This window comes from Aedes aegypti, chromosome 1 (assembly GCF_002204515.2).
Source record: "Aedes aegypti strain LVP_AGWG chromosome 1, AaegL5.0 Primary Assembly, whole genome shotgun sequence".
NCBI classification, from domain to species: domain Eukaryota; kingdom Metazoa; phylum Arthropoda; class Insecta; order Diptera; family Culicidae; genus Aedes; species Aedes aegypti.
In genome coordinates this window covers 13,108,473-13,134,448 of record NC_035107.1, presented here as the reverse complement: position 1 = coordinate 13,134,448, position 25,976 = coordinate 13,108,473, and the positions used below count along the sequence as shown (strand labels likewise).

At 39.3% G+C, this 25,976-nt stretch overlaps 2 protein-coding genes across 2 annotated transcripts; one reads left to right on the top strand and one right to left on the bottom strand.

The window, feature by feature from the left end:
• Window positions 1-2,733: 2,733 nt before the first annotated feature.
• Window positions 2,734-4,051, bottom strand: LOC110674744. Its single transcript, XM_021838958.1, has 2 exons — window positions 3,916-4,051; window positions 2,734-3,830 (listed from the first exon to the last, which is right to left on the bottom strand). The coding sequence occupies exon 2, from the start codon at window positions 3,825-3,827 to the stop codon at window positions 2,757-2,759; it is 1,071 nt and encodes a 356-aa protein (XP_021694650.1). The 5' UTR covers window positions 3,828-3,830; window positions 3,916-4,051; the 3' UTR covers window positions 2,734-2,756.
• A 236-nt stretch (window positions 4,052-4,287) lies between these two features.
• LOC5569467 lies at window positions 4,288-16,593 on the top strand. Its single transcript, XM_001658503.2, has 4 exons — window positions 4,288-4,696; window positions 4,758-4,946; window positions 15,774-16,271; window positions 16,330-16,593. The coding sequence occupies exons 1-4, from the start codon at window positions 4,430-4,432 to the stop codon at window positions 16,396-16,398; spliced, it is 1,023 nt and encodes a 340-aa protein (XP_001658553.2). The 5' UTR covers window positions 4,288-4,429; the 3' UTR covers window positions 16,399-16,593.
• The last annotated feature ends 9,383 nt before the right edge of the window (window positions 16,594-25,976 follow it).

The window sequence follows — 25,976 nt, the reverse complement described above, 5'->3', positions numbered from 1 at the left end:
GGATTGACGGTTGACTAAAGACTAATTTATTCGAGTAATCGTTACATTCAATATAATTCAATGGTTGCTACGATTCGTAATCTCTAACAGGAGGGCGGCTGTCAACTGGGAGTAAAATTGAAAAGCCGCCAACCTAAGTCCAGAACCAGTTTTAAGGCTTAACGCGGAAAAGTAAAAATCATTCTTCGCAAAATTACAGGTAATCAATGCGCTTGAAAGAAATTGTTTGCCAGCAGTTATTTGCTACGTGCTACTGTAGTGCGCTGTTGGCAATTTAATCAGAAAACTCTGCTAAATTCCCAAAATAGATGTTTGCAAGAAAATTGATTACGCCTTCACCATCGTTTGGTCGTTATTTTGTATGGTTGTTTACATTTTAGAACCAGCGACACGTCGGGGTAGCAATAAAGAGCCGCCAGTACCACCCTTGATTGGAACACGGATTTGTACACTGTAAGACTATGTTGAATGGTTGAATCTGAAAATAATCATATATAAATATTCTTCATAGGTCGTTCGATGATTTTAATTGATAGAAATTGAAAATACTTACCGTTAAATAGTAATTAAAATAGTTTTGAGGAACTTTTAAGATCTCACTGATTCGAAGTTGCGACTCCATTCGAAAGTATTTTTTCACTCTTTAATGAGTAAAGGTCCAAAACAAACAAGAGGGCAAAAAATACCCTCTTTTGAAACTTTTCAAGTACCCGTTATTTTGACAGCTCATATATAATTGAAAAAAGGGTATTTTTTACTCCTTAAAGGGTAATGCTGGGTTTACAGTGTATATGGAAATGACAGTTCGCCACTGTTCCAATTTTGACATTGACGCCACTCTTAGGGTTTATTCACAAATTTCATAACGCCAAAAATAGCCATTTTCGACACCCACCCATCCCCTCGTAACGCTTTTTGTATGAATATTTTATAAATTTTATGAAATTTGTGAATGGGCCCTTATCTAGATCCACTCTGGTTGTTCTATATTGTGCATCCAGATAAAAACCGAATTTCTAGGTTCGCTGAATGGGCTTGTGCCTTCGGCGAACTTGCAAGGTCCTTTAAAAGAGTAAGGGCATCATTGCAAATTCAAATTTCACCGATGTTGCTTGAATATTGATGAATTTGGTGCAACGCCTGAAAACGATGCATGAAATGATAACAAATAAATTATGAACAATAACAAAAAATGTCAGTGAAGAAACACCTATAGTTTCATGTGCAAATTATTATTTTATGAAAAGTTAATATTTAGCCTGTCAAATTCAACTTACCTTTCTGTTCACTAACCTTGCAAAGTTGTGTTTTGATTTGAGGAATGAATACTTACTGTTCACGGGTAAATATTTTCTATAGTTTTAATTTAAAAAATAGTAATAAAAGTGTTTCCAGGGATTACGAGAACGAGGAGTATCTTGACAACGATATCGATAGTCCGGAGGATTATAGAGGATGTTTCGAACGCGACGAACAAACCGTGGATGCAAATGATTCCGGAGAACCTCGTAGCCGTGACGAACAAATCGATGAGCAACCCGCAGGATTTGAGCAAACATTTGGTTGTCCACTTAGCCCACTTTCCGTTGAAGAGGGAGACGAGCAGGAACAAAATCTTGAGCAATTGGTGCCTGATGATGCGGAAGATGACTACGTGTTTTTCTTCAAAGGAATTTTCAGTAGACGCCTTTTTCGTACTCAATTACGTCCCAAGGAGTATTGTACAAGAAATGTGGGTGGAAATACACCGAAAGAAGTGTTTAACTCTATCTGGTTCGTGGCAGTAAAGCAGATTGAACGAAAAGTAATCTTCGATGGTGAAAAGGCAAGTTGGTCTGATCGGGATAAACCTGGAATAGATGATATCGATCACTATGTTACACTGCAGGATCCTTCGAAGAAGAAAACTTATTCAGTGTCTGCTGTTACTCCAAGAGTTTTGCGTACGTGGCGTGGAAAAATTATAAAAATTCATGTGTATGTTTATTCCACCAATGTGGAAACGAATGCACAATATCGTATTGTGCTGCGAACGTTGATCGCTCCGCAAAACCCAGATCGTGCTGGTGCTGATTCCACAAAAAATGATGCGGAATTGGCTGACCATCTGCGCAAGATTCATCCGGAGCTGGAGGGACACCACAGTTCATGGCTGCTGTGGGCTAACTTTGTCCATTCATCATCAGCACATGATCGCGAGCGGCTAAAAGAAGCGAAGGCACCTCCGTTAGAACTGGCGAAATACTTTCGATGGACATCCGTTTCAGAGGCGGCCAGATTGCAGTCAGTTCACAGAGGGATGAGTGTCGCGCAGACGGTAAATAGTGGATGGGCCCGAGAAGTGACAGAACTGAAAACCGATATTGATCTTGCTGTTTCAATTCTTCAAAGAGTGTCACAAAAGATTGATGCGATGATGGCCAAGGCAACATATGGTTCCGAGCTTTTCGAGGTTCTAGCGTCAGTGACCCAACTGGAAGAAACGGAATTAAGTCATCAGCTTGCCGCCAAAGTGACGGATTGTGCTGACATCGACCACGCATGAAGTAATGCAATCATCAATAAGTCTTATTTTGTTATTTTTTATTGTTGATTTTATTGAGTAGAATAAGTATCACAAAAATGCAACATGAATTTCTTTTAAACTTCTGTTTCGTGAAACAATAAAAACTGTTCTTGGTGTGATGAAGCTTGGAGTTTGCAAATAGAGAAAAAGAGGGATGACAGGAAAATTATGTACTGTTTCTAATCTTAATCTATTCTGGGGTAATATTAAAATTCATATTTTTAAGTGACCGGCCTAGGCCCTTTTCCGGTAAGAATACACCACCGGGAAGATAACCACAATGTTCAAATACTTTGGAACAAGGGTAAATCTTGAAACGATTTATTGCACCACAAACTTCCGATAGAACTGACCGTGAGTTTGACGAGTTTTCGCGATAGTATCGTTGTAAATCTTTCTTGATTAGTCCAAAAATAATTTCTATTGGGTTAAAAAATGGACAATATGCAGGGAGAAAGATTGGAATGATACCAACAGATCGAAGGTAACGAATAATATTTGCGTCACAATGAATCCTGGCGCCATCAAGAATCCATACTGAGTGGAATCCTGGATAACTCTGTACATGTGCGTTATGCATAGCGAAACTGCGGCAGCAATCGAAAAACTTACGACGATTAAATGTGCCTTCAGTCCAGAAGCTATCCAGCATTCCACCAGCACCTAGGAAACATAAACAAGAAACCCGTGGCTTTCTGCAGAATTCACCGCGAAATACTATTTTACGACCAACAACTCCATATCCTTTCCGGCGCAACATGTCTCTGCTGTCGAAGCTAACTTCGTCAAGGAACACTAAATTGTACAAATCCCACTGAATTGAAAGCAGCTCCCTAACAAATCTTACGATTTCCGCTTCCCTGATTTGAATGGCCCTTCTCTCAATAGTTTTCCAAGAAAATCCGGCTTCATGTATAATCACGCAAACTGAAGATATGCTGATATTCTTGTGGAATCTCTCTTGAAATTTTTGTTTCGCCTCATCTAAGAACAGAACTGGTTCCCGCTGGTAGAGTTCCACCAACCATTTTCGCATTTCCGTCCCAAATTTTTTATAAACTTGCTGGCGTTGCTTGCGTCGAAAAAACCCATCTCTCTCAAATTTTTTACACCATTCGTGGATAGTTGATTCGGACTTGCCATATATCACAGCCAAGCTTTTCCTCGAAATCCCCAGGAAATAATGACCATATAATGCATGGTAAACGGTATTGGCTCCTGCATGCTGGTGACGAACATTGTGAACAATGATGTTGGCCATCGTCTGCAAAATTATGAGTTTAAATAAATGGTAAATATTCGTGCGTGTTGGCTGCTACAATTCCCATAGTAATTTATGAGAGACATACCTAGTTGTTAGGCTATTCTTTATAATATTTAAATTCGTTTCAAATAGTTCAACGAAAACAAAACAGAAAGCTGCAGCGAAAAGGATAAACAAGGGAAACAGTTTGACAGAACTGGTCGTCACGAGCGCCGTCATAAGAAATGACAGTTAGTTCGTTAATGAACTTCGCTTCGGAAGTCAAATGAGCGAACTCCGATTTGGTGCTGCGAAGTCAATATTTCGTGTGTAGTATCGGTGCCTCCCTCCCAGGGCGTAGTCAGCTAAAATGGCTAAAATAGTACACAGGATTTTTTCCCGTGTAGAGATGTGAGCAGTACTTTTGAAATCGCCGCGGTGAACAATTCTGCATCTATTTTATGTTTTCAAACAAAACCAAACGTCAAAGTTGCAGCAAACAAAGCGCGTTTGTTTTGCTCCGGTGCAACGCGAATCCGTTCCAAAATTCCCATTCCAAGTCGATTATTCAACTTGATAATATTATTATAAGTGATACATTGCCAGTTCGCTGCCTCTTTATGGAAGACCAGAGCGGTTGCTTCGAGCAGGTGCTGCAAGATTTCCACAAAAACGAAAACCACATCCGGCTGATCAGCCAAGAGCCGGAACGCCTCGACGATGAGGGGTTCGTGCAAATTTGTCTTTCGTGCGAAAGCGTTGGGATTGGCGAGCTTCCGAGTGCGTTGCAACCGTTGATGGAACGCCTGTTGGCCACTAGTGATGGCGCAAGTGACGGCCAGATGCTTCCGGACGTGATGGAAGAGAGGGGCTCGATTTTGAAGGAGGTAGGTGCCCAATGAGATTCAATGTTGTTGAATGGTTTCTTAAAACTATTGAGATTTTCAGACTGTTGCGGAAATCCTGGATCGGATCGACGAATTCAATACTCTGGACCAGTACATATGGCTGGTGAAGTTTTCCTGTGGATTGTGCTTATTGAAAAATCTTCCCATTGGGATGAGCTTCGAGATTAACAAAGTGATTCGTTCCGTCGCCGGTTTGGATACGGAACAGTACGAGTTTTGTCCAGTTACGGTATGTATAGCATGGAGATTTCTAGTTAGGACAGTATGCATTTGGTTATCTGTCTTTTAACCAGAGCGGTATTGATTATTAATAAATTTAATCATAATTAATAATTATGATTATATATAATATACCAATCATTTTTCACCAAATTTATTGGCTTTTATATATAATCATAATTTAAATTGATAATAATAATTGCAATATTAAATTTTAATCAATAATCAAATGTCTAATCGTTCATCAATCAAGATCAAGAAGTAATGAACAACTTTAGCAACTTTCCAACATGTGTCTTTGTTTCAACATTTATGCATACATTTTTCTTAGAAATTCGCATTTTAAAACTTTAAAGCTTTTTTATATGCTCCTTTTTACTTGATAGAAACTTTATAGTTTAAAAGAGTTCCACTCGATACTCTATGTAACATTTTGTCAAAGTCAGGATTGGTAGCGACTGTCTTAAAAAAAAAGAGACCAAACAGAAATCAAGCAAACAAAACGAAACCTAAGAGAAATAACAAACTGTTTGATTCCTCATAGAATCAGACTAGACATTTCTCTGAGAATATTTATAAGATTTCTTTTAGAAATTCTTCGTGACATTACAACAAGTAATAAGGCGCGTATTACTGTATGCATTTTTTCGCAATTTTCTGTAGGACTTTCAACATTTCAGATATTAGCCAACTATTCAGATATTACTCCGAAAATTTCAGGAATTCTTTCTCAAGAATTTTGTTTTGGATATCTAAAGAATGTAACCTGGACTTTTCAAATGATAGTTACAGAGATCACCTCTGAGATTCCTTCAGGAATTCTTTAGAAGATTCTTTTGAATATTTTCAAGAAATTCCGAAGTCCTTCAGGATTTTATCCGGTTATTCTTCCATCAACTTCCCTGTAGAACACTTCAAAAACTCCAGTTTAGAAGATCTCTTTGAAAATTCAATCACAATCTTTTCCAGAGGTTCCTCCGGGGATTTAACACTTTAAGTATGAATTTCTCTAAGGATACCTTCAGGAATTTCCCCAGCATTCTTGAGATACTTCTCAAGGAAGTATGTAAAGATTTGCCGAGGCATTCTTCCAGGATTTTTTCTATGCATGTCTCCAGGGAAATATCAAGATTTTTTTTTCAGAAACTAGCTCATGAGTTATGTCTACAGAAAATCTGAAGTACTCACTAATGAAGCTTGTATAAGTTCTAAATTCATCCTTGATATAAATATTTCTAAAAAATCTGATGAGCTTTTGAGGAAGTTCTAGATCGGAGGATATTCTGGAACAATGCTGTAGTACTTATTAACTGATATGCAACTTTGAATAAGTTTTGAAGATTACATGAAGAGAACTGTTTGGAAGAACTGCAGGAGTAATCCTTGGATGGAATGCAGGAGAAATTTCTAGAAAAAAAAAAGATTTTCTTGAATAATCCGTAGAGAAATCTTTGGAGCAATTGCAGGGTTTTGCAGATTGTTTGGGAATAATTTATGTAGGAATCTTTGTAAGTGACAACTGAAGAATTGTATGTGGTTGAAGTGGAAACAAATCTGAAAGAAGTCATAAGATAGTCTCTGAAAAAAAATGGAAGTAATCCCTGATCAAATTACTGGAGGTAGTAGCATTGAAGTGCTTACGGATGTTCTGAAGCAAATACTGGCAGGGTAGCCACCGAACCGGGAAAAAGACGGGAAGTTGATTCCACCGGGAAAAAGACGGAAAAATCGGGAATTTGAGATGGTCACCGGGAAAATCGTTTTGAACGAACATTTTCAAGATTCAAATCTACAATCCACCAAAAATAAGTCGATTATATTGCCATGAGCAAGGATGGAAATCTAGTGATCATGATAAAACAAATAAATAAACCCTTAGTCGTCAAGCCATCACAACAAACTTCGCTCCGCGAAAAATGAATCGCTCGGCATGTGTGCTAACGATCAATTGTTCGCAAACCGAATTCATAAATTTTGGAAGATTTTAACGCTTTCACTCTGCGATATGACTTCTAGCATACCATTTTTGATCCTAAAGTCAGTCGTGCATGGAATGTGAGAAAGTTTATCCGTGAATTTAAAAATGATTCGCATTAATCGCAACTTGTTACAATATCCGACAAACACTTTTTCCTACGACAAACAGTTTATCGGATGCTCGATATATCTATGATTAGCGCGCGTGGTGAGGTGTTCAAATCATGTTGCTGCAAGAGCGATGGCCCTCTTGGACCGTTCAAATACCGTGTTGTTTGTCGTTAGAGCTGATTTTTTCCGTCCTTGGCCATGAGGCATTTATGATTTTGGACAAATTAGTTTAATTGAAATGTATTGCAAATTGATGATTTGAATTTTAGTCTTGAAAGGATTCAAGAAAATCAAGAATGGGTGTTCCGGTAATTGCAAAATAATATAGTGCAGAATGCAAGGCAGGACGACATGATATTTAGTTTCTGGAGCAATTTTTTCGTCTTCTCTGGAGGATTTCCATTGTACCATGAATAGATTTATTTTACTGTCTCATTTGTACTTCAGTCCATTCCTGTCAGATGCCTGGCCAGGTGTACACGCATTGCGGCAATGTAACGTTTATTTAATCGTTAAACAAAATATGGATGGTTTGTCACTATAAGTGTCGGCTTAAGTACTTATTATTTCTGGTATATAAGGTTTTGAGAGGCATACATATTCTTTAATTAATTTTTCGCAATCACTGAAAAATAACCTCTGAATAGTTCGATACTGAAAATATCAAGCAATAATAACTATTTTTTTTAAATTGATGCTACATTAATCGCACCACTTACCAAGGTAAATCCTGATCATGGAGCTTTTGAACCTTTCCACTAAAAAAAACTCCTTCCTGTAAAAACCATGTAGATGCAGAGGTGATCTCGGTCTTTAGTAGCAATAGACGTCACGCTAACATTCCTTCCCTTCCCCGATGATCGTAAGGACATGGCCGGCGCCGTTATTGACATTACCAAGTTTGGAGTTCTCGAAATTGTACATTGAAGTTGTATGCTACTCCCGAGCTACTTCTGTTGATTCCCTGTACAATTTTGATTATTCCGGTCAATCACGGAGTAGCAACTACGAATTGCACGGTCATCAATGCTTATGCTTATGCTTAATGTATTCAAAAGTGATGATTTAATTTCTACTTTACTACACTTCTTAGTAAGGTTTCACTTTTCTCAATTTTGCAACAATGTTTCGAAATATTTACTTCAATTCTTTCCTCTCACTGATAGTGCTATTTTTTTTAACTTTTCTCTAACTTTTTGACTGGGAGTTTTGAATCAAAGTTTAATAGTCTAAATTAATCTTTTTTGCTCTCAAACACATTGGATTAAATATTGCAGAATATTCATACCATAATAAATCCGAATTTACAAGGAAATAATCTTTTATTTATAAAAGTTTCTAATATGTCATTAATCAACTAATTGATTAAGAATTGGATAGGTAATATTGTTGATAAATAGCAGTTGAGGCCTTCCTTAGCCTTCAAAGCAAAGCCATGCTAAAGGTTTCTGAGTTCAATACCAGGTCGGTCCAGGACCTTTACGTAATGAATATTTCCTTGACTTTCCTGCCACAGGATGAACGAATGAGCAAAATTGTCACAAAGACAAAGAAAGCTCTCAGTGGAAGTGCTCATAAGAACACAAAGGTGAGGAGCAGGCTTTGCCCCAGTGTGGGCGTAACGCCAAGATGAAAAAGAGGCATTCACAAAACCCCTGTGCTGAAATTAATGAACTGTCGAGAATAATGAACTGTCCTATGAGCGCAATTAAAAACCGGGAAAATTTTGATAATTATACCGAGAAAACCGGTAAAAAAGCGGGAATTTGTAAATGAAAGTTTGGTGGCCACCCTGTACTGGAGAAATTTATCTAAGCATCCTTTGAAAAATCGCCGCAAGCATTTCGAGGAAAATTGATAGAGTAATCTCTGTAGAAGTTCCTGACCAAATTCCAACAGATTTTTCTGGTGGAATCTCTAGGATAATGTCTGAAGCATTTCCTCTGAGAAGAAATTAATGAAGAATCAGTTGAATAGTCGCGTAAAGAGACCTTCTCTTTTTTTTTGAGCCTGTAGAATTTTGCATAAGAATTCATTGCAAGTAGAATAAGAAAAAAAGAAACTTTAGAGACCATTTTGGTAAAAATAGAGCCTTCAGAAGAGCTTTCATCAAAAATAGAGACTTTTTATTTTTTATTTTATTGATGTACAAGGGGGTCAGGGGCCATGTCTCCAGCATAAGTTTGAAAACTCACACCGTCCACTCACACCGAGGGGGTTTTGGAGTTTGGGAAGTAGGCAACGCAACATCTTTGACCAGAAGGTTCTTTAAGTTTTGCTTCTACTCTTGACTTCCAATACACGTATGAATGATGCAAGGCCAAAAGAACATGAATCAGTCATACATATACTGCCCATAAACGCATAATTGTCCCATGTGAATAGGAAATCCAGCAAACATGGGACTGACATGCGTTTACGGGCAGTATAGCGGTAGTGACGTGTTTTGCCTAAATATATGCAAAGGAGGAATTTTGTGTGTTTTTTTTGTAAATAGCTCTGTGGAACAAGTTTGTTATTCGTTTAGTAGTAATAAGGAGCAATTCTCGCTGAAACCAGGCCGCCATCGGCACCCATCGTTAGAATTCCAATTTTATGTCACGGATCGCTAGTTTTCGATAAAACTTAAGGGCGGTCCTTTCTGTTTTCTCAAATTGGTGGACCCCTCGTACGCCAGATAGCTGAACAGTTTGCGAAAAAGCCCATTTTTTGATAAATCTTGGGTATTTCTTCACGGGATATGTCTCATATTTCGCTTGGAACACATAGCAAACTTAGTGGCATCGTATAAAGAAAGGATTTAGCTTTCATTTAAACTTGAAAAAATTTTGGCGGCCATTTTGAATTTGGCCGCCATCTTGAATTTTGTTAGAAAAACCGATTTTTAACCATTAGCGCACCGCTAGTTTTGAATTCTGATACCACCATCAGAAAGCTGAGGAAAAATTGCGTAAGATAGGCTACAGAAACTAGGTGAGCAATGGTATTTACCCTATCAAATGAACGATTTTCTAAATCATGTTATACGGTTTTGACGTATTTGGCGAGTGCAATCAATACAAACATCATTTTTTGAACAACAAAGAAACAAGTTTTCAACCTTTGGTGTTTTATTCGAGTCGAGTAAAGAATAAAAATATTATTTTTAGTGAAAAAATCTGGCGGCCATCTTGGATTTTGACGCCATCTTGATTTTTAGGAATTAATTTTTCACCTTGATAGCACTCAGCATGTCGAATTTAGAGGCTACCAATGAAAAAAGGTTACGTTTACTCTTCTGCTTATTATTCTTCATTTTACTGACGTTACGTCCCTACTGGAACCAAGCCTGTTACTCAGCTTTATTAGTTATAAATCCAACATAATAATTCTTCGACATATCTTTGAATTCAGTAATAATGAATAAATAAATTCAATAAATGAAAACCGTCAAAAAACATTGATTGTATTAAACAAACATTTTTTTACCATATGCATTGTTGTTCATTGTATGAAGTTTATAGATTGCGTGTCGGGACATTAGTAAGGCTTGTGGTAATATCTGTAGCTCTAACGTAAAACATTGACAAAAGTGCATTATTTTTAATGAAAGTCTCAAATTTTGAAGCAAAAAACATCCTTGAATTTTTAAGTCATAAAGTATCGTTTTTAGTACCGCCCAACATGCATGTGGAAAATAGCGAAATTGAATGCTGAGAAGCAGGTTTTGTTCTAATGTGGACGTAATGCCGAAAGGCAGGTGTATAATTTCGAGGTTAGAAAAACTGGCGGCCATCTTGGCTTTCGACGCCATCTTGGTTCTTAGCAGTTGCATGATTTTTAACCATCTCAGTGTTCATCATATTGAATTATAAGGCCTCCGTTAAAAAAAACAATCAGATTCTATCTTTTCTCAGCTGTTCAACTGATTGTTCATTTGTATCAATGGTTTTAGACCAAATAAATAAAAGAAATAATGCTATTTTACAACTCGAAGATATGCAGAAGAATCATTCAGGTAGCAAATAAGCGTTAAAAAATCCTATTTGATAATTTGTTTTTAAAACTAGTTAAGCTGAAGGGTTGGCTCTGTTCCAGTAGGGACGTAATGTCAGGAAAAATAAGAACAAGAAGAATAAGTGTAACGGTACACACTAAACACACTACGGTGAATTTTACCGTAATCTCAACAGCTGAACAGTTCGGTGAAATAAAACACCGTATTTCGTCGGAATTTAACGGATTACGGTGATTTTTTACCGAATACTGTGAAAATTTACCGTACTCCGTTAATTTATTTCACCGAACTGTTCAGCTGTTGAGATTTCACAGGAATCCGTAAAATAATTTAAGTGTGTAGCATTGAAATTCAACATGTTGAGTGCTAACAAGGTGAAAACTCATTCTACTACCTAAAACGAAAATGTCGTTAAAATCCAAGATGGCCGCCAGATTGTTTCACTCAAATTAATACTCCTATTCTTCATCTGTCTCAAATAATACACCAACGATTGAAAACTTGTTTCTCTGTTGTACAAAACATTATGTTTGCATTGATTGCACTCGCCATATACGTCAAAATAGTAGAACATGATTTAGAAAATCGTTCATATCATAGGGTAAATACCATTGCTCACCTAGTTTCTGTAGCCTATCCTACGCAATTTTTCCTCAGCTTTCTGATGGTGATCTCAGAATTCAAAACTAGCGGTGTTCTAATGGTGAAAAATCGGTTTTTCTAACAAAATTCAAGAAAGCGTTGTGTTTGGATGGGCATCTAATTCTTCCGAAAGAGGTGCACTTTGCGAAAAAGGACCACGTGATTATTGAGCTGAAATCGAATTCAGGTTAACTTCTGCATTCATGAGACCTCTCATGGCGTAGTGGTAACGCGCCCCAACTAGAGATCGGAGAGTCGTGAGTTCGATTCTCACTGAGAAGACGTGTAACTTTTTCGCAAATCTTCACATCAATTTGTCCATCTAATCCAATTGCAAATTATATGTAATGTTTAGCTTTTCGGTAGTTGTTATTGCAAAAGTTTTAAGCACTCAAACATATTGGATTCATAATATTCTTTAGTTACTGAATAATACATCGAAAAATCTGAATATTTTTGACAACAATGCTTTATTTACAAGAGCTTCTAATGTATCAATCGTTATCTAATCGGCTAAAAATTAAATAAGTAAGGTAAGACACATGCTTCAACATGTGAATCTTTGTTTCATCTTTAGCTTAAACTTATTTACTTAAGTAAACACTTTATTTTTATAAAAAAAAATCGAAAGATTAGGAATTGAAATACTTTTAAATAGGCTGGTAATAAAATGTACAAAAAAAGCATATCTACACGCAAATAAATACGTTCCGATATACGTGAACAAAATGTCATGGGAAACGGAACGGACTACGTATGCCGATTCGTGATTTAGTCCCCGTAAGCGTGATTTAGCACATTTCATTTCCATGAACTTTTTCACTGGTTTGAGAACAAACTTCTTGGCTCCAAACTGGCATCTTCGGATCGTAACGCTTCCAATACCATGATTCTGAAATCACGATATTGAAAACCTCTAAATTCATATTTGTGATTTGGTTCCAGCCTGTTCCAGCTAGCGCGAACTCTGTTCATGCGCGCTGTCAATAATAATAACGCATGCGTAGTAGCACTCAACAAAACAGACTCGAGAGTGAAGATGCCATTCATTTTCTGGCAAAATCTTTTTGTTTTCCAGCAGATTGTTTAGTTGCAAGTAAATTTTAATTGAATTGGTCGCCTATCCCGACGTTGCTTCTGCTAAAAATGAAGCCTGCTACTCAAATGGACTGAATATGCAACTGATAGCAGATATTTTTCCTCGAGAGCGTAGCTGCTTCTACAACGGGGCGAACGATGGGAGTTTTTCTTTTGCAACTCAACCAAATTTTGCAGTTTTCGGGGAGGTTTTCATATGTGCAACTTGTGAATTCTCTGCTATGTTGCCTTAATGAAAACATACAATAGCTTCTCTTATTTCGGAAGAAAATTCCCCAAAACTTTTCTTGAGAAAGTGAGCTAAATGATGGGGTTTTTAAAGTTGTCATTATAATCAAAAATATACAGAACGCGATCCAGAACAGTGTTCTTGTATACGTGAAAGGAGTTCTCGTTAACCAGAACAAATATCGCGTTTCCATGATTTCTCTGAGCTGTCAGTGATCAGTGAGCAGGCGTTACGCACGATTTGTGGAACTTAGTTCCCGGATTCGTGATTTCTATTCATGGTGTATTTTCGTAAAGCGAAAATCAGCTTGTTCCAGAGTTCATGACTGATAGTGCTCATTTTTAGGAACGGTTTTATTTGCGTGTATATGAACTAAATTGGAATGGTGTTTGTATGCCACGAGTTGGCTTGAGAACGTGACGATCGATGTGAATAATCGTGCTTATTCTGCGCGGCGTGTGAGTCGAGACGACTCGCTCTCACCGCGAGTGACGTGAGACGACTTATGTTAATCAAATGGGAGCGAGTCGACAATTGTCACCTCATTCGACTCGTGTCACCTCACACGCCGCGCAGAATAGGCACGAATGCTTTCACTTTTTTCATCAAGGACTCCAACGTGTGTTTGAAGAATAATATTTTTATTAATCCTCTGAGAATGTTGAAAAAACGGGAAATGCAAATTGGACATAAACTTCGGGATTTTTGTCAAAACCACTATGGCCTACTCTTCCCATAAAGGCATAACTGTCCCATATGAAATTAGTATGCATTGAGAAAACAACGCTCAAAGTTTTAAGTTTGCCATCTCATACAAATCTTTATAATTTTCTAGATATTTTCTGGATGACATTTTCATTCAACACCAACACACAGATTACTCATTTTGCTTCTATTGATCAACAAAAAATATAAACTTAGACATAAATCCAAATTCGCAGTTGATTTTGGGCTTGAAAGTTCATATAGCGATTGTTATGCCTTTATTTTTCAATATGGAACTACACCAACTTCATATTTTTCCACTACATTTTCAAACAAAATGTGTTAAGTTTTATATGTTTAGTATAGTATATAGTATAACATGAATGTTGCGATGTAAAAAGGTGTTGGTTCGAAAATCAATATGGGACAGTTATGCTTTTATGGGCAGTACTGGTCAATATAACGTTTGCCAGGACAGCTGACAGCTGATAAATATGGACTTGGTAGCTTTTAAATAAACCCATGTCAAAATGAATCAAAAGTACCAAGAGTAGAAACCGTCCTATTCGCACAATTGGGGGGATTAAAAACTCAGTTTTGAGACAATCGACTTATTTTTTTTTTGTTCCATACTAATTTTACGGGAGCCAAAAAAAAGCCAATCTTTTACGAATAATATAGTTTTTTTTTATTGGATGAAAAAATCAGTTAATTTTTTAGTATATTCAATTAAAAACCGGCCAAAGGGTCACCCTTTTGCGTTTGGGCTCCTCAATTAAAAACCGGGAAAATTTAGAAAATTATACCGGGAAAATCGGGAAAAAAGCGGGAATTTCAAAATGGATATTTGGTGGCCACCCTGTGTTCAGCTATCTGGCGTACGAGGGAAGTTTTTAGTGATATTCTCACAACGGCCATTCAGAATGGTTCGACGGATGTAGATAAAAGATCATTATGATTAAATTAACGCGACAACATGTTAGTAAGCTCAAAGCGATTATTGTAGTTGCAAATTTTAATTTAAATAGTTAAGTTAAGGGTCAGTTATTGTATATAACTTTATAGATAAGCAGAAGTATAGCACGAACGCGAAGTAATGACCTTCCATCCCATCTTCAAGTGCTCCCCACAAGCACAACACTTCATTCTGGCACTTTAGAACGTCCATGTTGTAACTTGTTCACACAAGAAATCTGCCTCGACCGAGTTGGCAGAACGCGCCCGTACCCCTTTCTGAACCAAAGGACAGGGTTCTTTCATCAAAAATAGAGAGACAAGTCTTTCTAGGGCTACCAGTCCTGCCAAGTAAAATATTTTGAACTGATCGGAAATCGAACCCAAACTCGTTCAGCTTGATTTTGCTTTACATTCGCGAACGTTATAACAAAGCCAAATAAGGCCATGAAGCATTACTAGAGTGTGCATCCCGGGACTTTCCGGGACAAAAAATCCCGGGATTTCCCACATTCAAGCTATAAAATATATAGATAGAGAAGCATCATGAAAGAGAGATGATAAGTTTTTTTTATCTTTATTAATGAGATTTTTTGCCCTTGGCTAGTTCATCTCGGGACCAACTGCTTTACTTCCACGAAGGAAGACGTCACTATAACTTTTATATTATAAGTGACTATCGGAAGTCGTCACTATAACTTTTATGTTATACGTGACTATCTCGGGGATGAAATTCGATCTCAGGTCCTCGGCGTGAGAGGCTTGTGTTCTAACCCCTACACCAGGTCCGTCCCCAAAGATGATTGGTAATTATTTGTATTGCAAAGGTCATTCGTGGTGTTTCTCCTCAACATTAGTCGTTTGTATAACCCTAGACTGAGAAAATAAATCTGAAAGCATCTCAATTTTTAATTGTCAATTAACTCTTCGTATGATTCAAAACAGAACTTTCGATGTTTTGTTCTTCTCAATTCTGATGAATTTTCTGAATCAAACGTTTGCCATACTTTCGTTTATGTTAGTTTTTTTTTTTTGCAAATTTCCAACATAGGTACCCGTAATTAATCAAAGTGAGCTTCATTTTCTTTGGCACCCGTTAATCATTAACGCTCTGGTTTTAACAGATTCACACCATCAGCAAGAGCTTATTCGAGGATATCCCCCTGAAAGGCATGAATCTGGTTCACGTGATCAAGAAACTGACCGTTCTAAACCAGAAGCTCTTCTACTACGTTTCGATCACGTTGGTATTCGCCGGGATCCGTCACTATAGCGCACCAGCCGAATCAATTGCCATGTACCGGCTGTTCGGGTTCGACGATGTCCTCTCGCAGCTCGGCGCACTCAAACTGGACTGCATCAAACAGAAACGGGACATGCGGGCGTTTTTCCTGATTCTGAAGTTGCTGTCGTCGTACCAAAATGCTGCCATCTTGCGGCACAGTCTCTGCAGCTGGGAGGACCTTCAGGAGCAGCATAAAGGTTTTGCCGAGTTTTTCCGGATCACCGTCGAGCAGAAGAAGGCGTTCATCCAGTGGTTGGTTAAGGCGCGGAACATCGTTTCCAACGTGAACTCGCAGTCCGGAATGCAGGACATAGGACTGAAGGAAGATTTGATGCTGGTGAGTAGTTGAATGATCTGTTAGTATAATCATAGTTCACACATGTTCGCTATTTTAGGTGACGGAATTGATCGATCTTGACATGATAGCCCTCATGGAGGACGATATCGAAGAAGAATCTCACTAAATGTAGGTGCATTTAATAGTTGGTATAGTTAGTATTATTTTATCGCCACATGACGTGCATTTTCCAAAAGCAGAAAATTGTGATAACCAAATTGAGTTGGCGTCGGTGCTGCTCAATTCCGATAGAATAGTTATTATTTTGATTAGAAAGACAAAGTAAGCTCGACTCAAATATAGCAAAATGATGTTTCGCTAACGGCTTGTGTTAATAGATCAATGGTAATCTCACTGCCTTATGCGCGTTTTGTAAAGGTACATTTGGTGCGGGTATGAAACTTTTTTGACCGCTGCTTCTTGTGGAGGCTATGTTAAACCACTGCGATGATGCGAATCTGTATTTCACGGCTAACGTTATTATCAGCCGTCGGCACGGATCCACGGTAGGCGAAGTAGTCGACCACCACGAACGTGTTAAATTCAAACCTCTGTGATGCAGCCCTGCAGCTGCTTTGGCAGTCAGTCTCGGAAACCAAGACTGGCGTGGTGTTACTATCGGACCCATACCACATACCAGCCAACAACGGGAACTGGGTGGCGGATAGGTCTAAACAGCTAGCTGCTATAGGGACGACAGGACGATACCCAATCCAAGAAGTAGTCTCTATCTTAAATGACGGTTTTGCGATAGCAAAAATCAACGGCGTGTTCTATTGCAGTTGTTACGTGCCTTCAAGGTGGTCGATTGAGGAATGTTCCCACATGGTCGACAGGATGATAGCCGAACTAGCTAATCGGCAGCCAGTAGTGATAGCTGGTGACTTTAATGCATGGGTAGTGGAGTGGTGTAGCCGCTACATCAACCCAGGAGGCAAATTTTTGTTGAAATCCCTGGCCGCATTAAATGTAGAGCTGGCAAATGTGGGTACAGTGAGTGCCTTCCGCAGAAATTGTGCAGAATCGATTATCGACGTAACGTTTTTGATGGAATCTAATGCGGACAGGGCTGGGAGAAATGACCAGGACACGGGTTCTAACAATAACGAACAAGGTTTATTAACAGGAAACGGTCTGTACACTTCGGTGTCTTGATGTGGAATGGGGTTGAAAAGATTGCGCGGGCGCTCACGTCAGTAAACCAACGGCTACTACGTTTACACCCCCTCTCGTTGGGACACTCCTAGCTTCTTCCGAAGTTCCTCAAATCGTCCAACGTCCAAGGCCTTTGTGAAGAAGTCAGCTAGTTGGTTTACGCTTGCAATCGGTTCAACTAGCAACTTCCCACCAGCAAGATCTCGCAGAAAATGATGCTTGATGTCTATATGCTTCACTCTCTTGCTCTCCACGTTCTTGGCCATACCGATACATCCACGGTTGTCTTCGAATATGGTCACTGGTTCGATCGTCTTCTCACCTAAATCACTGAGGATTCCGGCCAGCCATACTGCTTCCGATGCTGCAGCACTCAATGCCACATACTCTGCTTCACTTGACGAAGTGGCCACCGTCGTTTGCTTCTTGCTTGACCATACAACCGTCGATCCATACACTTGGAAAACGAATCCGCTAACTGACTTCCGGTCCTCTGTGTCGGTAGCCCAGTCTGCATCCGCGAATCCGATCAGGGGTAGCGCTCGGTCATCTCGGTAAAACGTAAGTCAATGGTCCATCGTTCCTTTTAGGTAACGCACCACTCGTTTGAGTGCGGTCCAGTGCTGCTGTCCGGGTTGGGATTGGAACCTCCCAAGGTACCCGACTGGAAAACAGATGTCCGACCGCGTGGACACCATCACGTACATCAGGCTCCCCAAAAGTTCACGGTACGGTTCGTCAAAGGCTTCGGTTACTTTACGATCGAGCTGCAAACCCTTCTCCATCGCACAGTGGCCGCATTCCATACAAATACTGGCCAAAAGTACAATTCTCACTAAAAACGTTCAAAATTGCTAATTATTTGACAAAACATGATTTTAGAGGTAATTTGGAAGAAATAGTCGCTGAAATAGAAAATCGATATTTCCGGTACATTTGACAGAATTAGATTAAAAAAGCACATTTTTTTAATTCAATAAATGAAATCCGTATCCAGATCAAAATTGAATGATACGTCATTATTTCGATGCCCATTTGAAGTTCAATATCGTGGGCAAGCTCGAGGTGCTTCTTAAATCTATTGGGGAGCATATAATGGAAAAAACTGCGATATTTATAACAAGTACGATGGTCTGATGGGCTGATTCGTAGTGTAACTAAAAAATATTTTTTCTTATTTTAGCGCAAAAAAGCGCAAGTGAAGCCATTGTACATCGAATACTATGGAATATTTGCCACACATTGAGGGGTAAGTGATCATTTTAGAGCGTTTCCCAAATATCTTGAACTACCTTTGAAAAAATTACTTATTTTTGAAGGAGCTCTATGTTATACACTTCTTGACATTCTCAAATGGTAAACATGTCAAATATGGTTCAAAATATCTTCAAAACAAAGCCTAAGGTATATTCTTTCGAATGAGACCAGTTGAGAAAGATTTGGTCATGATTTAGTACAGAAACTGCAATTTCTATAGAACAAACTTTACGAAATTTGAAAAATTCAAAAGGGTCAATTTCAGCTGACATCTCTCCAGGTCACATGCTTTGAAAAATCGAAATATACACCAATCGATCTGAAACTTTGGAGAATTGTTATTCAATACTGAAGAAATCAAGAAAAAATATTCGAGAAGGAATTTGCAAACTTCATTTTTTTTTTACTTTTGGCCAGCCTTGGGCCACTGTGCATCGGGGTCCTTGTAGGGTTGCACTGCGACATGCCGAACTTCTGGAAGATTTTCTCCAGACTATTTTCTTGAGATAACGTCATCTTTCCGCTTGACCGATCGTACCGTATCTTCATGCCGAGGAAATGGTTAAGCTCCCCACAGTCAGTCATGGCGAACATCCGGGACAGTTCGCGCTTCACCTTCAAGATCGTCGACAATTTCATGCCCGCAATGAGGAGATCATCAACATACAGTACGACGAACACGGCATCTTCCCCCCTCTCGTCGGTACGGGTGTATAGGCAATAATCGTGCTTGGAACGAACAAAGCCTAATTTCAGGAGCGCTTGATTGAATTTCTCGTTCCAACGTCTAGGGGATTGCTTCAGTCCGTATAACGATTTCATCAGACGGCATACCTTGCCTGGTCGCGCTGGCAAACCATCTGGAACCGCCATGTATATTTCTTTTTGAAGTTCTCCGTGAAGAAACGCCGTCTTTACATCCATTTGGTGGAAATGAAACCCTTTTTGAACACCAACAGCCAGCACGATCCGAATTGTCGTTAGCTTCGCAACAGGTGCATAGGTGTCGTTGTAGTCCAGGCCAGGTTTCTGTAGAAAACCCTTGACGACCAGTCTCGCTTTACGGCGCACGGGGTTGCCGTTCTCATCCTCCTTGTTACGGAATACCCACTTCGCCTGAAGGGGTTTCACACCGGCTGGGCATGGAACCAGTTTCCATACCTTGTTGGCTGCCATGGATTTAAGCTCTTCGTCCACTGCATCCAGCCACAGCTGTCTGTCATCTCGCGCTTTGATTTCATCAAACGATTCCGGGGGATCTGAGGATGGTGAAAGATTCCCAGCAGACGTTGCTCTGAACCCAGTCAAAAAGTCAAAGAACTTACCTGGGAGCTTGCGCTCCCGTTCACTGCGCCTAGTGTTAGACTCTAAACAGTCATCACCTTTTGTTTGTGAAGGGAGTGCCCCAGGATTTTCAAGCTGCTCTTCAGGAAGTTCCTCCAGGTCAACCGAATCTTCATCATCGCTTGGAAAAGAAACTACCGCTTCCAGTTCGGCTTCCTGATCATCTTTCTCGGCTGGGTACACTGTCGGAATCATCAACGGAACCTTCAAATCTTCACTGTCTTCAACTGCATACGGCATTGATTTCTCGTTCGCTGCTGTCAACGTCTAAATTTGTTTACGTTTGTGTACCTAATTGCGATCCCATAATTTCGTAGTTTTCGACGCGTTTGGCATCGTATTTATTTTGTACTTCGTTCAGAATCGACGTGGAATTACCTCGTATATTTGAAAATCGTGGATTTCACCACAACAATGGCTTCCTGTTGTTTTGCATGCAGTAACGATCTCGTCCAAGAAGAAGAGATCGTCTGTAAAGGTTTCTGCAAGTCAACCTTCCATCTCCGATGTGTACACCTCAGTCCGGAGATTCGCACAGTGATCCAGTCCAACTCTCAGCTGTACTGGATGTGCTCGGCTTGCACGAAGATGATGAAAAACGCAACGTTTCGACAGGCTATTGCATCCACGAATGAGGCTATGCTACACCTTGAAGTGCAGCAAAACAAAGTGTTGGAAGAGCTAAGATCTGAGATTAAGCAAAATACAGCGAAAATCAACTCAATACTTAGCCTGACACCACGCACTCCTAAACGCGTGGGTGAATTCCATTTTTCATCTCAACTTGCCAAACGGAACAGAACCGATGGTAGTAGCTCTGTAACTAGGCTATCTACACGTGATGAACAGGTAGGAAGTAAAGATGATGATCCGAGCATAGTGGTGCCCTTGGCAAGCCAAGTGCAAAAATGTTGGTTATATCTTTCGCAATTCGCTCCTAAAGCTACTACCGATGATATTGTTCGATTAGTGAAACGTAATTTGGAGACTGAATCAGATGTGCAAGTGGTAAAACTTGTTCCGAAGGGACGAAGAATTGAGGATCTTTCGTTCGTTTCCTTCAAGGTGGGAATTGAGATGGATTTGAGAGAAAAGGCACTGTTGGCCACGTCGTGGCAAAAAGGAATATATTTCCGAGAATTTGAATTCTCGCGGTCGGCTCGCCCTGATGTCTTTCGTTTCGAACCTTAGCTCTAGTCATTCATTTGCGCCAATATCACCGACTTTACACTCTCCGATCCCGTCTCCCGCTCGAAAGCCTGTAAGGAAAAATGATTATAATGTCCACTCTGTCGACGAAATACGCATATACTACCAGAACATGAACAGTATCCGTAGTAGCGGCCGACTGCAGTCCGTTTTCTTGTCGTCCGTCGAGAATGACTACGATGTTTACGTATTCTGTGAAACGAATTTGGATGCGTCAATAACGAATGGAATGATATTTCATGAATCATTTGTTACCTACCGATGTGATCGTTCGCCGTTGAATGCCGATAAGCCATCCGGAGGGGGTGTTCTCATCTCCGTAAGAGCCACTCTTCCGAGTTGTATTATTAATGAGTCATCCTGCAATGAAGAAGTCTCAGTAAGAATCTCCATTGGAAAGACCGACATCATCTTGTGTTGCATTTACTTACCTCCCGATGCGAGTCTAGCACGATACTCGTCACACTGCGACAGCGTTCGTAAACTGGTCGATACAGCAAGCCCTGAAAGCAAAGTTATTGTAATTGGTGACTTTAATCTGAAAAACACCATTTGGTACCGTGAGAACGAAAACGATCTGCATCTCTTACCACTGCAAGTCCGCACACCGGAGGAAACTGTTATTGTTGATGAACTGACTGCCTGTGCACTGGTTCAAGTGTGTGGTATTCCGAATCAAAACAATCGTTTCCTCGATCTAACATTTACGAACGACGATGAATGTTGTCAAATGGACTTGTGTGAGCCCCTACTCCACAACGAAACTCATCATAATGCTATGTCACTCACCGTTAACTACAACAAACTTACCTATGATGAATCTGCACTGCACAGTCAACCAACACGACGTAAATTGGACCTCAAGAGATGTGATTACGCTGATATTGTGCAAGAGCTCTTAACCGTCAATTGGGATGATATTTTCATTGAATACGAAACGTTTGACGCAGCACAATTGAATGCATCCATCGACTCAATGGTTAGCTACTTACGCAGGTTTGAAATGTTTGATGAATTAGGAAATGGTGTACATCGTGTGAACAATGCTGTCGACTTTAATGTGTTAGCATTTTATACTACCATATATGAAGTTTTTTCAAGACATTGCCGTGTCGTTAACAGTAAAAGAGGTGGCCCAGTCTACCCCGAGTGGTTCGACTCCGAAACTGTACAACTGTTAAAGATTAAGAACAAGCTGCACAACAAGTTCCGGTGGAGCAAATCGATCCGTGATGAGGATGCGTACAGACAAGCATTGCGAGAGTTTAAAACGAAGCAACGTTCCCAGTATGCGGCATATATGGATGAATTGCAATTTAACATTCAGGCTAATCCAAAAGTGTTTTGGAAATATGTCAGCAAAAAACGGCGTGATACTGGAATCCCAGTTAATGTTACGTACAAATCGACGAATGCTGATTGCATCGAACGTGCAGCTGAGTTGTTTGCCGAATACTTCAATGCAGTTTACTCCGAACGAAATGAGATTCAAGTACCTGTATATCCCCGTGCGGAAGAGCGGTTACCTGAAATAGCACTGTCTTTGGACGAAGTGTGTTTAAAAATGCAAACGTTGGATGTTTCCAAAGCTAGCGGTCCCGATGGTATTCCGAATATTTGTATCAAAAGTTGCGTCGAAGCGTTCGCACTTCCTTTACACAAATTGTTTAATTTGTCTCTTTCTTGTGGCTATTTCCCGGCGCTGTGGAAGATCTCGCACATTGTTCCGGTTCATAAAAAGGGTTCCAAGTTGCCGGTGGAAAATTACCGTGGAATAGCCATTCTATCCGCAATACCGAAAATGTTTGAAAGCCTAATCTATGACCAGCTTTATTCATGGATTGAACCGCGTATTTCATCATGTCAACATGGGTTCTTGAAAAAGCGCTCTACGACCACGAATCTGGCTGAATTTGTGTCTCGAACTTCCCAGTGGATGATGGATGGACTACAAGTGGACACAATATATACAGACATGTCTAAAGCGTTCGATGTCATTAACATTAATGCCATTCTATCAGTTTTGGGAAAACACGGCATTGAAGATCGAATTCTCAGCTGGCTTCGTACTTATTTGGAAAATCGGACCCAATACGTTAAGCTACACCAAACGAGATCGAAATCATTTTCTGTTGATTCCGGGGTGCCTCAAGGTAGCCATTTGGGCCCTTTGCTCTTCATCCTTGTCATGAATGAATTGCCTAGTTACCTCGATGGAGTCTACATCCTCATTTACGCCGATGATGTCAAAATATTCATTCCTATAAGTTGTTTGAAGGATTGTCGGAATCTACAACGAAATGTTGAGCTGTTCTCCAACTTTTGTATGCAGTTTGGTCTAAAGGTCAATGATTCTAAATGCAACGTGGTGTCTTTCTCTAGAAAGCCTAATACAATCCACTATGACTATCGAATGAGTGCAGATGTCATACATCGATCGTTTTGTGTGAATGACTTGGGCGTGGACCTCGATAGTGAACTATCCTTTACTAAACATATTGACAAGGTAATCGCAAAAGCTAATGCCATGTTTGGAATGATTAGACGGCTTGGACAGGAATTCGATGATCCGTACACAATAATTTCTCTCTACGTTGGATTAGTTCGTTCGATTATTGAGTATGCTGGGATAGTTTGGCAGCCATATTACGAAACGCATAAGACAAGAATCGAAAGTGTACAGAAAAACTCTTTAATGAATGTTCGAATCCTCTGAGCAGAATCTCAAATAGAGAAACTTAAAAGTAGATGGAGTACCGTGTACCTTTTAATTCCGCTCCTAAATGCTTATCTTTGACAGATACGCGTATTTCGACTACCACTTGCAGTCTTCTTCAGTGTCAGTTACTCGTATCCACTGAAGAAATCGTCGCATCTTCTACCTTAAATACTAACACCAGATAAGTACCTACAAATCAATCTACCCAGGAAAATTTACACAATCAATCAAGTGGTAGTCGAAATACGCGTATCTGTCAAAGATAAGCATTTAGGAGCGGAATTAAAAGGTACACGGTACTCCATCTACTTTTAAGTTTCTCTATTTGAGATTCTGCTCAGAGGATTCGAACATTCATTAAAGAGTTGTAATGGCTTCCACGCTTTCCGAATCAAATACTTTTATCAAGCTGAAGAAGTCGATCGCAGGGTTAAAAAAGGACATAGCATTTTTAAGTGAGTGTCGTAAGCTTAATCTCACACCAAAGAGTCATAAAATTAAGGTTAGAGGTCAGGTCCCCCAGGACATTATTAAGAAAATGGAATCAGAATATTTACGATCCAGTATCAAGAAGTTGTACTCAAAACTGAACTCACAAACATTGAAGTGCTATAGTTTACATTTGAAATTGGCCATGAAATACCCTTGGGAATTTCCACTTTTCCTTACCAAGGTGATACAAGCAGAGGAGTGCGAAGCACGTAGAAAGAAAGATATTCATTCAAAAAAATTAGCAATTTTAAAAAATAAGCAGCACAATAAGGTGGTAACAGCATTGCCGAAAGTCCATTCTATTGAAGGTTTTGTGGTCAATCGCTCGACGCAGCAGTTCTCAGAAGAACAATTGACACTTCTCAATAAGGGATTAGCATATGCGGTTGCCACAAAACCAGATATTGAACGGACAATAATCGATGTTGAAACCGCCATTACTCACACAATACCTATAGAATTGCAAGAATCAGCTAGAAATGACACCGAAGAGTCATTAAAAGATAACAAATTTAAATTAAGAGTTCAAAATAGTGATGAGGATAAAGTTTTGAGTGAACTTCGGGATAAGCCGGTATACTATGTAACAGCGGACAAGGGCAATGCAGTGGTTATTTTGGATAAAGATGATTATGATAATCAAATGAACGAAAAAATAACCACTGGTCCCTATAGGCATTTTAGAGTCGATCCACTTCCCACAATGGTGAGACATGTAGAAAAAACTTTAAAAGAATGTAAGCCACTTCTTGGAGATAACACTAGCCGCCTCAAAGTTTCTAATCCAGTTCTACCAAGAATTAAAGGATTGCCAAAAATTCACAAACCTGGCAATGAAATGAGAGAAATTATATCAGCAGAAGGGTCTCCTACACACAAACTTGCAAAGTGGCTGGTTAAAGAAGCCATAAACCTTTTGGAAGAATGGCTACTTAACCAACACAATGAGTCAAATTGGAAAAACAAAGTTCGGTATTACATCAAATTAACCCGACTTTGTATGGAAGAGAACTATTTTAGCTTCCGTGGTAATTTTTATAAACAGACAAAAGGTGCACCTATGGGTAATCCATTGTCTCCGTTTTTGAGCGAGTTGTTTATGGCCAATTTTGAAAGCATTTTGAAAAAGAAAGATCTGTTACCACAGCGGTGGTGGAGATATGTAGATGATGTGTTTAGCATTATCAAAAAGGATTATTTGCCAAAAATTTTGGAGGCAATTAACAGTATCCACAAAGATATAAAATTTACTCATGAAGAGGAAAAGGATAATAAACTACCTTTTTTGGATTTGCTAATTACTAAGGAATCGTCTCACTTTGAATTTGAAATTTACCGGAAACCAACTAATACTATGCGAGTTATTCCGAGTACTTCCAACCACACTTATCAACATAAAATGGCGGCTTTTCATCATATGATACATAGAATGCAAACCCTTCCTTTAAGTGAAACTGGAAAATCAAAAGAACTGGATTATATTTTTGAGACGGCTAGGCTTAACGGATATAGAAATAGTACAATACAAT

Bases quoted from the DNA above. Each gene is read 5' to 3' on its own strand.
- LOC110674744 (XM_021838958.1), bottom strand. From the start codon at position 3,827: ATGGCCAACATCATTGTTCACAATGTTCGTCACCAGCATGCAGGAGCC.
- LOC5569467 (XM_001658503.2), top strand. From the start codon at position 4,430: ATGGAAGACCAGAGCGGTTGCTTCGAGCAGGTGCTGCAAGATTTCCAC. The intron at 4,947-15,773 runs GTATGTATAGCA...TGGTTTTAACAG, and splicing joins ACGAGTTTTGTCCAGTTACG to ATTCACACCATCAGCAAGAG. The intron at 16,272-16,329 runs GTGAGTAGTTGA...TCGCTATTTTAG, and splicing joins TGAAGGAAGATTTGATGCTG to GTGACGGAATTGATCGATCT.